The sequence below is a fragment of the Schistocerca nitens genome, chromosome 1, assembly GCF_023898315.1.
Source record: "Schistocerca nitens isolate TAMUIC-IGC-003100 chromosome 1, iqSchNite1.1, whole genome shotgun sequence".
Classification (NCBI taxonomy): Eukaryota; Metazoa; Arthropoda; class Insecta; order Orthoptera; family Acrididae; genus Schistocerca; species Schistocerca nitens.
Genome location: NC_064614.1, coordinates 123369039 through 123384100, shown reverse-complemented (window position 1 = coordinate 123384100; position 15062 = coordinate 123369039). Strand labels below are relative to the sequence as shown.

Below are 15062 nucleotides of genomic sequence, written 5' to 3'. Positions count from 1 at the left end.
TGACACACTGACTCTTTGACATGCGCAAGTGCACTGCTTAGCAGAAGACTTAAAAAAAAGCAAATGTATGGCTCCAGGCACACAGAAGATGAAACTTGTCAAGTGTCAGTCTAGCTAGCCAAAAGCATAGCTGCATGATGCATCAGAGAGCGCCAATGTCAGCCGTAAAAATCTGAAAAATTTGTTTGGAAAAAGCAGATTTAGGATAAACGTGATTTGGATAAACGGGAGTTTACTGCATTTGTTAACATACCAAAACAAAAGATGTCAGAGAAAGCAGAGCTGTTTCCAATTAATTAATGAAGGGCTCCGAAGTATGTAAGTACTGCACATTGACAGCTAAGAATTTGTCGAATTCTATAACCAGTATAGGAAGCTACACACCAACAACAGACAGAATCTGCTTGCCATCTGTGGGTAATACTCTTACAAAACTGACCTATTCAGACCAAACTCTCAATCCCCCCAACACAACTTCACTTCTGCCATCTTTCCACACTCCACAAATGTCCTGCATACTTTGTGGGATTGGCACTCTAAGAACTGTACTGTTTTAAAGCTTTAAATCAACAAGGGCAGTGCTCTGAAAAATCAAGATTTTGAGTCTTGGTGCAGGACACAGTTCTCATCTCCCACGAAATTTCGGATTCTGTGCTGTTAAGGGGAAGGGGAGACGAGTTCTAGAATTTGACTTCTTTATATGAAATGATTCATTAAATTATACACAGATTCAAGTAATGCCAATACCACTTTAAAGCAGAAAAGCGAACAGTACACTTTATAACCATCACAGAGTGCTCAGCTGGTTGGAAACTATTACCATACAACGCACACTTCCTTACCAATGTAGAAGGCAGTGGTGACCCATTACAAGGTATACAAATGTGAAGAGAAATTAAAATTTAAAATAAATAAATGCATGTAAAATCAAACAATGAGAAACTCCAGGATGGAATGCAACAATATTATAAAAAGGATAATTGCTACTTGGTGAGTAGCTATATGGTGAGTAGCAACTGTTGTTGTTGTTGTGGTCTTCAGTCCTGAGACTGGTTTGATGCAGCTCTCCATGCTACTCTATCCTGTGCAAGCTTCTTCATCTCCCAGCACCTACTGCAACCTACATCCTTCTGAATCTGCTTAGTGTATTGATCTCTTGGTCTCCCTCTACGATTTTTACACTCCACGCTGCCCTCCAATGCTAAATTTGTGATCCCTTGATGCCTGAAAACATGTCCTACCAACCAATCCCTTCTAGTCAAGTTGTGCCACAAACTTCTCTTCCCCCCAATCCTATTCAATACCTCCTCATTAGTTACGTGATCTACCCACCTTATCTTCAGCATTCTTCTGTAGCACCACATTTCGAAAGCTTCTATTCTCTTCTTGTCCAAACTGGTTATCGTCCATGTTTCACTTCCATACATGGCTACACTCCATACAAATACTTTCAGAAACGACTTCCTGACACTTAAATCTATACTAGATGTTAACAAATTTCTCTTCTTCAGAAACGATTTCCTTGCCATTGCCAGTCTACATTTTATATCCTCTCTACTTCGACCATCATCAGTTATTTTACTCCCTAAATAGCAAAACTCCTTTACTACTTTAAGTGTCTCATTTCCTAATCTAATCCCCTCAGCATCACCCGATTTAATTTGACTACATTCCATTATCCTCGTTTTGCTTTTGTTGATGTTCATCTTATATCCTCCTTTCAAGACACTGTCCATTCCGTTCAACTGCTCTTCCAAGTCCTTTGCTGTCTCTGACAGAATTACAATGTCATCGGCGAACCTCAAAGTTTTTACTTCTTCTCCATGAATTTTAATACCTACTCCGAATTTTTCTTTTGTTTCCTTTACTGCTTGCTCAATATACAGATTGAATAACATCGGGGAGAGGCTACAACCCTGTCTCACTCCTTTCCCAACCACTGCTTCCCTTTCATGCCCCTCGACTCTTATAACTGCCATCTGGTTTCTGTACAAATTGTAAATAGCCTTCCGCTCGTTGTATTTTACTCCTGCCACCTTCAGAATTTGAAAGAGAGTATTCCAGTTAACGTTGTCAAAAGCTTTCTCTACGTCTACAAATGCTAGAAACGTAGGTTTGCCTTTTCTTAATCTTTCTTCTAAGATAAGTCGTAAGGTTAGTATTGCCTCACGTGTTCCAACATTTCTACGGACTCCAAACTGATCTTCCCCGAGGTCCGCTTCTACCAGTTTTTCCATTCGTCTGTAAAGAATTCGCGTTAGTATTTTGCAGCTGTGACTTATTAAACTGATAGTTCGGTAATTTTCACATCTGTCAACACCTGCTTTCTTTGGGATTGGAATTACTATATTCTTCTTGAAGTCTGTGGGTATTTCGCCTGTCTCATACATCTTGCTCACCAGATGGTAGAGTTTTGTCATGACTGGCTCTCCCAAGGCCATCAGTAGTTCAAATGGAATGTTGTCTACTCCCGGGGCCTTGTTTCGACTCAGGTCTTTCAGTGCTCTGTCAAACTCTTCATGCAGTATCTTATCTCCCATCCTCTTCCATTTCCATAATATTGTCCTTTTCATTATATTGTAAAATGCATGCAAGTTATTTTAAGAGCACTATATCTTGAAATACCAACCCAACAATGTAAAGTACAGGATGAAAAAAATAACAATATTGTGGGAAGTATAGATTGCTACTCTCTACAAAGAGAAGGCACCGAGTTGCAGACAGGCACAATGAAAGAGACTGATAATATATTTACAATGTAGAAAAAGACAGATTGCTACCTACCATAAAGAAGACATGTAAACACACACACACACACACACACACACACACACACACACACACACACACACACACAAACTCCAGCATCTCGAGCCGGAATGTCTACTTGGAGTTTCCATTGTTTGATACAATATTTACTCTTAAGCATTCCACATGCATACACATGGCCACAGTATCGGGGCATTGGGACCCGACTGCGCCTGTATCTGCAGCTATATCTGTATTTGCGCCTGAGATGGACAGCAATCTACTGGGGTGGGTGGTAGAGATCAGGGCCCTACCGCACCAGAACACCCCGACAGCACTTAGAGCTGCCAGTACACCTACCGGCAGAGCTGCAAGTGAACTTTCTTCAACCTGCCTACAGTATCTAAAATAGCTACACTTAGTGTGCAACATTTAAATAGAAAAAGAATTCAGAAAAATACAGAAACACATTTTTCAATTACATCAGAATGTCGTGTTAGTGGAGGCAAGCTGAGATGAACTAAATGAAGAAGACAATTCTACAGAAAGCCATCTCACTAGAAGAAAAGATGTTTGTGACATTAAGCTCTACTCACTAGCTAATTATTTGTATTTACAGTGATATTTACAAGTTTAGTTGCAACTGTAACATGTGCACAGAAGTGCTTTTTCAGTATTTATTAATCCTTTACTAGAAAATCAATTTCAATATTATAAATAAATGTATCGGACAAAAAGTAGGAAACCACCCTCATTTATTTACATTTTATTTCTTACAGCAATTCAACCACGTCCGACTTCTCACATCCATTAGCATCACTTCATCACTTGCTACAACAGGAGATGTATCTACACTATTTCCGTCTGAAACCAGGTTTTGAGGAAAGCATAGTGTTGGGGATTTGTGTTTTCCAGTTCTTGGGATTGGAGACGGGCATCAGAAACAGGCTGTAAGGAAATTTAGGCTCAATAATTTCCACATCCTCCAAGGGGCCAGTGTCCGGAAAGTGAATTATAATAAGTACATTGAATGTGATTGCAACTTTGAGGGGCATATTCTTCGAACAGTGCTACATTTATGATGTTCAAGATGTCCTACACATTGGTTTTTTAAATTATGTGTTTGAACACTACTGAGATAAAAGGTTCCAATTTGTGATCTCGTCTGAATCTCTCCAATAAAAGAGTTGACAAAACTATCCACAGTACTCACATGCATGAAGAGAACTATGTATGGGTGAGTAGCAGGTAGCACGTGGCAGCACTACTGGTGTCCTGGTGTAGTACTGGCCTTAAGCATCTGTGCGTTTCACTGGCAGCACTGCCAGGATGGCAGACCTGCAGGCAGAACCTCGCAGCAGCTCCTCTGTTGGCACTGCTGCCACATTCAGGTAGATGCCACGGGCAGGACGCTCCATTGTGTCCCATACTTGTGTCTGGCGTCTCTGCCAGCGGAGCAGCCATAGCATCCCAGTGCAGTGGGGCCTAAAGAGGCAGCAAGGAACAGTGGGGGGGGGGGGGGGGGGGGGGGGGGTTAGCAGGATAGGGTGTAGGAAATTGCTGTGCTACCTGTAGGAGCATACAGGCAGGGATGATCTGGAGACTGGACAGGACTGGCAAGTCCAGTGTTGGGAGGAAAAGACTAGTTAGTGCATTGGCAGGACAGAAAGCATGTGTAGTGCTGGAGTGGGAGCATGGAAATGGACAGAGGGGCGGGCAGGAATAGGAAGCCAGAGACTAGCCAAGGTGGAAGCCAGGAGAGTTATGGCAACAACGGACAAGTTATATGGAAAGTTCCCACCCTCCACAGTTCAGTAAAGATGGTGGTGTTAGGAAGCATCCAGATGGCACAGGCTGTGAAGCAATCACTAAAGTGAAGCACACTGTGTTTGCCAGCATGTTCAGCAACTAATTGGTCCAACCCTCTCGTTGCCACAGCTTGATGGTGTTGATTCAAGCAGACAGACAGCTTGTTAGTTGTCATGCCCACATGGAAACCAGCACAGTGGTTGCAATTTAGTTTGTCGATCACATGACTGCTTTCATGTGTGGCCTTGCCTTTGACTGGATAGGAGATACCTGTGACAGGGCAGGAGCGGGTGGTAGTGGAAGGATGCATGGGGCAGGTCTTGCACCTAGGTCTATTGCAGGAATACGAGGCATGAGGCAAGGGGTTTGGAGCAGAAGTAAGTAGGGACGGACAATAACACTGCTTAGGTTTTGGTGGGTGACAGAATACCACTGTGGGAGGGCTGGGAAGGACAATAGGAAAGATATTCCACGTTTCAGGGCCCGACAAGAGGCAGTTCAAACACTGGAGGAGAATATGAGTCACTTGCTCCACTCCTGAGTGGTACTGAGTCAAGAGGAAATGCTCCTTTGTGGCCCGACAGTGGGGAGGTGGTACATGACCGAAGAGAGAAGGCATGGGAGACTTGTTTCTGTACAAGGTTGGGTGGAGACCTCAGTGAAGCCTCGGGCACCTTTGGAGGTGGAGTGGTCATCACTACACTGTGGTTTCATAATCACAGATGGCTAGGCAGTATGGATGGGACTTTGAAGTAGAGGCATTGCTGATGGTTGGTAGGTTTGATACAGATGGAGGTACTGATTTAGCCATCTTTTGAGGTGGACGTCAACATCGAGGAAGGTGGTTTGTTGGGTTGAGTAGGACCAGGTGAAGCGAAAGGTGTTGAGGTTCTGGAAGAATGTGGATAGGGTGTCCTCACCCTTGGTTCAGATCATGAAGATGTCCAAAATGAATCTAACCCAGGTGAGAGGTTTGGAATTCTAGGTGGTTAAGAAGGAATACTCTAAGAGGACTCAACTGTCAGCATAGGATGGTGCCATATGGTTGCCCACTGCTGTACCACAGATGCTTTTTGTAGGTGATGCCTTCAAAGGAGAGGTAACTATGGGTCAGTGTATGGTTGGTCACAGTAACCAAGAAGTAAGTTTTATATCTGGAGTCAGTCAGGTGTTAGGAAAAGTAGTGTTCAATATATAGCAGCAAGGCCATGGGCATTGTGGATGTTAGTGCAGAGGGTATGGTATCAACAGTGACTAGCAAGGTGCCGGGCAGTAAAGGAACAGGAACTGTGTAGAGTCTTGGAGGGAACGATCGTGTCTATTATATAGGAGGGCATGTTGCAGGTAATAGGCTGAAGGTGTTGTCCACAAGAGCAAGGATTCTCTCTGTGGCAAAGTTTGTAGGTGGATGTATCCAACAGTTGGTGGAGTCACAGTTTTTAGGTGGTGGATTGCAGTTCTTGCAGATATAAGGTTGGTTTCCTTGTTGAGGGATTCACGAATGATAGTGAGGCAAGGTTAGAGGTTACAAAAGCCTGTAAAGTTAATAAGGGGAATGTGGGAACAGTGGTGGTGGATCATGGTTAAATGGAGGAGCAAAGTGAGTCGGGCAGGGTTCAATATTGCTTTTGGGTCGAGTCTGGAGGGCTGGTGGAAAAAAGTTTCCACTGTAGGGACTAGGAAAAAAAATTTCCTGAATCTAAGCCGCACCTGAAATCTGAGACTCTAAATTCAAGGGGAGAGAAAAGTTTTAGGCCGCACCTCCAAATTGAAACAAAGTTGGTCCATTGCAATATGAGACACAATTTAGGTCGAATGAATGACGATACAGCTACAGAGTTTGGTTCGAGCCGTAAGGTTAGCAGTTAAGCTTTACCATGTAGCCATTGCTATGTGTCAGGAGCTCCATCCATATTTTTACGGGTACCCTTCCTTTTTCACGTGCTTTGTCTGGTTTGAATTGATTGCTCATTTTTCTTTCATCTGATAAGTGCCATTCTCTTTGTTATAGGTGTTTACGTCACTCTAAGCTGAAAATGCATTATTTTAATGTGTCATACATTGTTTGTCACATTCTGATAATGAGTGTTTACAGCCTGTCACTGCTCGCGGCATGGCTTGCTTTTGTGCGCGCTACCGGCGCTTACAATTTTATATATATATAAAAAGAAGAAGAAGAGAGGAATCGTCTCATTAGCGAAACAATGGTAAGAGACTGCTATTTGTTGTTACTTACACTGCTGCTTTCTTTGATAATGATCAACAAGAGCCAAATAATAGGCTGCGTATGACAGAAGATGTCCTGCATGAGAGTTTAGCTAAAATTTTTTTCCATTTGAAAATCTTTGCAGACGCCTCTTTAGTACATTACATTCTGCACAGAAATTAGAGTCATCTTAGATTTAAAAATCTAGCAATTGCCGTGCTTCATTTCTGAATGTTTCACTATTAGGCATAAGAATAATACGAATATAAACATGACATGATATGATATGTATATTCTTCCGCATTTGCTGTTGTCTCACTCTCGTTTCGTAGTTTATTAGGCAGACAGGATTTAAATGAGATAGCAGCAAACACTAAAGAATACATGGCAAAATGTTTATATTCGTATTACTCTTATGGTGAAGAGAATAGGCCTACTGCATGTGATTCACAATTCATAAAAGTTCGTATTAGCAACCATCTCTTCTCACAGGTAGGAAAAAATTCAGAACATAGAGTTGGCCATATTGACAAACATCCCAAACAGTCTTGCAAGTCTGATTTTTGTAGTACATTGAAATGTTGCTACTTTCGAAGGTTAACAATATGGAATTTGTATTTACTTCGTTGGATAATGTATGAAAATACAGTGGTCAAAACTCGGGGCGGAGAAAAAAGCTCGTCTTCCAGCTTTTTAATTTATTTACTGACGCAGAGGTTTTGGCGCCAGTATTTATCTTTGTACCTGCAAAGCATGCCTGTGTAGCGCTACATATATTCGACGGCAGAAGTTAGTTGTGGCGGCATCTACCAACATTTTTCAGAACTTCCGCTTACTTTGCACTTGATTCTAAGCCGCAGACGGTTTTTTGGATTACGAAAACCAGGAAAAAAGTGCGGCTTAGATTTAAATAAATACGGTAATCAAATTACCCAACACAATCTACAAAAGGTGTCAGTTGAGAATCAACGGTGTCAGCAGTCTAAAGAAGATGCCCATGTACGGCATTGTGCAAACCATCACTTACAGTGTACCAAAAGACAAATGTCAAATTTAATAGTACAAAATTCTATTTAGGGTAGTAGCAAATTCTGCTTTGACAACTAATGTAGTGCACCACTGTGGTGTCAACTAGGAGAGTAAGAATTACCACAGAGTACCATCCAGCAACAAAATATAGGATCGTTGGCTACAAAACAATACTGTTCTGTTATTTATTAAAGCAACATTGAATAATGAGGGCTGCACGATCATCATCATCCAAGCCTTTCTTCAACAGGTCCCAAGGTGCCCAAGAAATGTGCTATTCCAGCAGGACAATAGTTATGTGCATATTTCCTGAATTACGTAAGACTGTCTCAGTGGGTTCTGAATTACTTAACACTTTCTCAGCGATTTAACTCTGCTCAGAATCAGAAAATCTGAGTTTTTGGATAATTTTGCTTTCATATCGACTAACTGCTTCTCAAGTATTGGTCCTTACTCATTACGCAGATCCCAGGCAGAGGGAAACCCACCTTTAGTGAGGATGGGAGTAGATAATCTTAGTCTAACACCCTCCCACCTCATTACATATCGGTCTGAGTGAACTGCCCTTCCTTTTTAACCTTACACAACCTATCCCATTAGTTGCAACAGCTAGGCAGTGTGCATCTTTTACTTTTACAGATATATATCTGCAGTGCTACTCAGTTCGCCTCCTGAGTGCAAATACCAGCCAGCAGTATTCTCTCTTATTTACTACTTTACTACCACTAGTAATGGACATTCTGAAACTTCGCTCTGAAGACTCCTACCACTTAATACTGACACATACTTTTCAGATCTGCAATGATAATTAAAACAGTTTAATAATCACATTTGAAATGCCTCTAGTGGTGTTAATTTTTTTTGCACGAAATGGCAAGAAAATATCTGCTAGAAGGGGTATAGAGTGTCAACTTAAGAATTTTCAAATGAAACCTTGACCTATTTTCTGTTAAGAGATTACACTTTATAAGATGGTTGGTTGTGGAGTGTAATATAAGAGATTGAGTCACATGCTGTAGTATACAATATGTATGATTACTGAACATTACAATACACTCTACTTGTATTAAGAGATTTTATATTTATAGTTATCTCTTTATTTTCAACTTATGCTGATAATTGTTTAGCAACAGTTGAGACAATATAGAAAATACTTTAACTGAATTTTTGTTCAAAACTTATAAAATGATGCAAACAATTGTTCACGAAGTAAACATATTAATAACTAGTATAAATGCAAGATGGATAGTTCATTTTATAAATAATAATTGGAATTGATGAAAGGAATTAAAACAAAGTGGAACTGATTCATTTCCATTATTAGCTATGGAATGTAAACTTAATATTATCGAAGGCTTTGATGCAAACATTAAAATTTATGAGTTGGCAAAGAAGACTGGCCTATAAGAATCAACAGTCAGAACAACAATAAAATGCAAATAAAAAAATTCTTAAAGCTGTGAAAAATTCTCAATCTCTGAAATCAAATGTCATTCGTGAAAATCATGGTGGTAATGCTCAGGTGGAAACAATGTTAAAATTGTGGTGCAATAATCAAGGTGTTAAAAATTGTCCTGTTGATCAGAACATGGTGTGCTTTTAAGCTAAGCTCATTTCTGTGAGATTCAAAGAAATTGGGCAGGCAGCCAAGGTGAAAGGTTTAAGCCTAGTAATGGATGGTTTAGCTGATTCACAAGGCACAGCATCACAGAAAGTGGAAAAGCAGCAACAAAATGACTGTCACTCTATCCAGATAAACTCAATGCAGTGATATACCAGTCGAACCATATTCTACATAGATGAAACTGGTAGGTTCTGGAACAAGATGCCTAAAAGAACTTATCACAAGTCAGTTCATAGCTTTAAAGGTCCAAGAGCTTCAAAAAATACATCTATAGCTGGGCTGCCCACGTTTGGAAGTCAGATGCTGAAGATTGGACGACAGCTTTCCTTTCTGAGGACTGGTTTGGTCATTACTTCATACCTGAAGTCAAATGTTATTGTCAATCAAAACAAATCCCATTTAACATTATGCTATTAATCAATAATGCACCAAGTCTTCCTCCTGTTACAATAATTTCTACCCATGCATGAAAGCTGTATTTTTACCACAGAATACAACCAGCTTGCTTCAACTGATGGTCCAAGGAGTCATTAAAACATTTAAAGCTTACTAAAAGAGACAATCGTTTGTGCATCTACATGAACCTATGGCACAAAAGAACGAGCTCTCAGTTGAAGACTTTTAGAAACAATTCAATGTTTTAGATGTTGTGAGAATGAAACTTCACAAAAAACTTGAAATGGTATCTGGAAAAAACTGTGTCCTGTTTTTCCGCAATGAAACCCAGAGGGGATCAGCACCAGGTCATCATCAAATTGACAATATGATTGAAGAAGTGGTCGATCTTGGCAGACAAATTTAGAGGTGGATCACGATGATGATCCAGAACTGGTAAATTCACACAATCAGGAGCTGAGTAATGTGTGTGTGCAAAAGCAAAACATTGAACAACATGATTTTTTAGACCCAGTACAGTCAGAAGATCAAATGATGGTTGCAAACTTTATAGAAAGCCTCAGCTCATAGAAAACTTGAGAGAAATGCCCATTTCTGTAACAAAACGGGGAATAAAATATTTATTAGGGTGCTACATGGAAAGTTTGCAAGAGAAGAGAGGGAAAAAAATTACTTCAGACGATGTGGTTAGATTTCACGAAGCATTCTACATCACAATAACTTCGGTTTACAATGTTGCAGTGCATAATACTGTAATTTAACATATTCTGTTGTACTCTCAAACACTTTGTTAAACATATTTCTTCTAAATTACATTGTTTTCTTTAGCGTCTGATCCAAATTGAACATAATTTGTATGCATTTATATGCAAAAGTGAACACCAACTTAAGCAAATTCTACTTACACAGTTATCGCTAAGCCCCACCTATCGTGTATGTACAGGGGATTACTATATAAACAATATAAACATGTCTTCTGCTTAGTGTAATGTCATGCTTCAATATTTTTGCATATGTTTTTCTGATAACAGCAAAACTAAGTATCAATTATTGTTGAGATTATAAAGGGGATATGGCTGCGACCGGAGAAAATGAGTCAGTCAGAGAACCAGCAAGTCGATCAGTCAAGAGGGCTGTTAAGTTTGGTTTGTGTGAATAAAAGATCTATAAGAAAGGAAATAAGTTTAACAAGACATTTCGTCAAGCAAAATCCTCACAACAATATCAGAATATGACAAAATTCTAGTCACCTCAGGGATTCTGTAGCTGACAAATATTTAAATATGACTAACAATCTTCAACACTTCCAATTCAACCATATAAGCATGGATTAACATAACCTTGTACTGCAAACCTATCATTTTATAAGGACCACAACATTAAGATTTGGATACTGCAAATAATGGAAAAACTAGTAGAAGCCAACCTTGGGGAAGATCAGTTTGGATTCCGTAGAAATATTGGAACACGTGAGGCAATACTGACCTTACGACTTATCTTAGAAGAAAGAATAAGGAAAGGCAAACCTACGTTTCTAGCATTTGTAGACCTAGAGAAAGCTTTTGACAATGTTGACTGGAATACTCTCTTTCAAATTCTAAAGGTGGCAGGGGTAAAATACAGGGAGCAAAAGACTATTTACAATTTGTACGGAAACCAGATAGCAGTTATAAGAAATAAAAACTTTGAGGTTCGCCGATGACATTGTAATTCTGTCAGAGACAGCAAAGGACTTGGAAGAGCAGTTGAATGGAATGGACAGTGTCTTGAAAGGAGGATATAAGGTGAACATCAACAAAAGCAAAACGAGGATAATGGAATGTAGTCGAATTAAGTCTGGTGATGCTGAGGGAATTAGATTAGGAAATGAGACACTTAAAGTAGTAAAGGAGTTTTGCTATTTGGGGAGCAAAATAACTGATGATGGTCGAAGTAGAGAGGATATAAAAGGTAGACTGGCAATGGCAAGAAAAGCGTTTCTGAAGAAGATAAATTTGTTAACATAGATTTAAGTGTCAGGAAGTCGTTTCTGAAAGTATTTGTATGGAGTGTAGCCATGTATGGAAGTGAAACATGGACGATAAATAGTTTAGACAAGAAGAGAATAGAAGCTTTCGAAATGTGGTGCTACAGAAGAATGCTGAAGATTAGATGGGTAGATCACATAACTAATGAGGAGGTATTGAATAGGATTGGGGAGAAGAGGAGTTTGTGGCACAACTTGACAAGAAGAAGGGACCGGTTGGCAGGACATGTTCTGAGGCATCAAGGGATCACAAATTTAGCATTGGAGGGCAGTGTGGAGGGTAAAAATCATAGAGGGCGACCAAGAGATGAATACACTAAGCAAATTCAGAAGGACGTAGGTTGCAGCAAGTACTGGGAGATGAAGAAGCTTGCACAGGATAGAGTAGCATGGAGAGCTGCATCAAACCAGTCTCAGGACTGAAGACAACAACAATAAATATTTTTGAACTGAAATTTTTACTTAATACTCACTTACCGAATATTGTAAATAGCAGCACAACAAGAAGGATCTTTATATGTCACTTTTAGAAGGATCACTACTTTCTTTGTGCAGTGTTGCTCTAATTAATACTAATTATACAGACTTAGCATAGTATTCCCTTTTCAAGCCTGACAACTTACTTCATGAGTATATACTCTGAGTGGGACGCCATATGCACGCCCTAATCCAAAATCAGCTACTTTAATGACTCCATTTGGTCCCACAAGTAAATTCTGTGGTTTCAGATCTCTATGCAGTATTCGGCGTTTGTGGCAATACAGCACAGCCAATGTGATCTGAAAAACAAAATTTCAGATAAGAATTTTTGGCAAACACTTTTATATTATCTCTAATGACAAATGGCAAACTGCATCTCTGCAGAAAAGACTTTACAACACATTATGAGCGAACTGGCGGTTTTATAGGCCAGAATCAGTGTGGGCAATGTGGGACCTATTTTTGGCGTAACTAGTCATAAGAGGCATCGGTCATGAGCTGTCCTGTAAATCCAATACATTTTATACAAAATTGATATGTAACCCTTTTAAGTAGACAGTGAAAATAAATGAAATGACTGGTTAAATCATGAAGGATTAATGATGGTGACTAAACAAGAAAGTTATATTTTAAGCTACGTCAATGTTTATTTAATAATGTTCGTGTGTGTGTGTGTGTGTGTGTGTGTGTGTGTGTGTGTGTGTGTGTGTGTGTGTGAGATGGCCTAACACAAATGCAGATTCAAAAGGGGGGGGGGGGGGGGGGGAGAATCTGGTTTGAGTAGGACTCATGCGCCAAGGGTTCCATAAAGACTTAATTATGTATATAGACAGTTCTTTCATCCCGGGAATAGACAGTCTCCATGATTTTTGCCTGTTATCGACATTAATACTGGCAAGATATTTATCCAGGAAATTCTAAGTTTTTTGAGAATGTTTTAGTTTTCATTTTGAAGTCTGATAACAAATGACACAAGAAATTATTTTGTGTGATATAATTACAAATTAACAATTTTCAGATATTTGGTCCTTTAGTTGTACTGTGAAACCTTTCTTCCTGGAAAATTTCATGATTCTAGGTCAACGAGAAGTTTTGATGACAGTTTGTATCAAAATTGTGACAAAAGGCTGATCTTTTGACTGCATTGACTTACTAGCTTCAATTTTTTTTTTTTTTTTTTTTTGCATTGCTAATGGACCATAGATCTTATTATGCAATAAATTTCAGCTTGATACATCTACCCGTTCCTTAGAAAACGGGTTTTTAATAGACAGACAGACAGATATCACAAAGTGATCCTATAAGGGTTCCGTTTTTACCAACTGAGATAAGGAACTCTAAAAATGGTGTGTACTACAAGTACACCATCAAACAGACACATGAGTGAGCAAAGTTAATTTAACTGTACATTAATTAATAAAAATTTTACAGCAAAGATTCAAAACCTGAAAGTGTAATTGGTGTCTATCAACTGTGATGTAAACTTAAGTTTTGTTATCCTGAATATAAACAGTAACTGCAGCAATAATTATAATTTACAGCTGCCTAAATCCTGTAATTGAAGTTGAAGCTTCTGGTACGGTCATGCAAAACCAGTCACTGAAAACAGAGTCAAATAAGGCAAGTCCAGTGAAAAGTTAAGCCTAAGCATTCACAAAATTATTTGACATCCAACGAAAAGCTAAAGTATTTAACCCGGGTGGCAGACTGGCCACACAATCACACAAGAGAGACGCCAACAATCACCTCATACACAAAGACCACCAACAGAAAAGCACATACACCGTACAGCTTGCCCTTCCATACTTTCCATGATGTGATATTACCAAATCCAAGTTGAGACAAATATTGACCAGTATTCCTATACAAAGATAACTGCATAAATGCCAACCATTACATTACAGCTAAATTCATTGCAGTCATTTTATGACCACATATTAAAAATAATACCAAAGTATTAGAAAAATTATAAACAAAGTCCGTGAAAAATGCTTACATGGGGTTTTGCAATGTGAAACTTATGTAAAAATTACAAACACACATGAAATAGTATATTGTGGTTACTCATACACTAACACGATTACAAAAGGATCTGGGAAACTCGCACTGCCCACCTACTACATGTAACTGTGGAAGATTTTTAGTACTGGCACACCTGCATATTAACTTCTAATAAAACCTTCTGTACTTCTTTATACACATGTATGACTTGAAAAGTAGCTTCTTGTCGTGTTTACTGACGTCGTCAGAGTTCATTTTATACTCCTTATGACTGTTCCAGTAGTTCAGTTTTTATTGATTTTTATAACCAATTGTAATTAAAGCAATTTCAATTCCTTAAAATTTATCTTAGAATTATGATTGAAGTTGCAATGAGCATGTCTCAGTACTGATCTTTCTGGTGTTTAATTTTGCCGCTATCACGTTTGCAGGAACTTAACAGTTATAGTTGACAATATGACATCTATCTTTCATTTCAACCACCTTCGCCTGTCTTCAGCCTTTAGCACACCGGCATTGGGAAAAACCCACACCTGGCCCTCAGCCACAGTCCGCCTGCATTTCTTGCCAGGCTGGCCAGTAGTCATGAACTATCAGAACACTCACCCCTCTCTCTCGCTTTGTGAGCCGACATCTCTTAATGTCACAATATGAAAGTGGTTACTCAGTCAACAGCAATATAGAAAATATCTTCTCTATATCCTGATAGAATGTAACTAATATTCAGAAAGTTAATGGATAGA

General features: G+C 39.2%; 1 protein-coding gene across 1 annotated transcript in view; it reads right to left on the bottom strand.

Moving 5' to 3' along the window:
• The window catches only part of LOC126234721 (cyclin-dependent kinase 1-like), a 54974-nt gene that overhangs the window by 14938 nt on the left and 24974 nt on the right, over nucleotides 1-15062 (bottom strand). The window contains exon 4 of the mRNA XM_049943472.1: nucleotides 12462-12617. Within this exon, the coding sequence (XP_049799429.1) occupies nucleotides 12462-12617 (156 nt within the window). The remainder of the gene's footprint in view (nucleotides 1-12461; nucleotides 12618-15062) is intronic.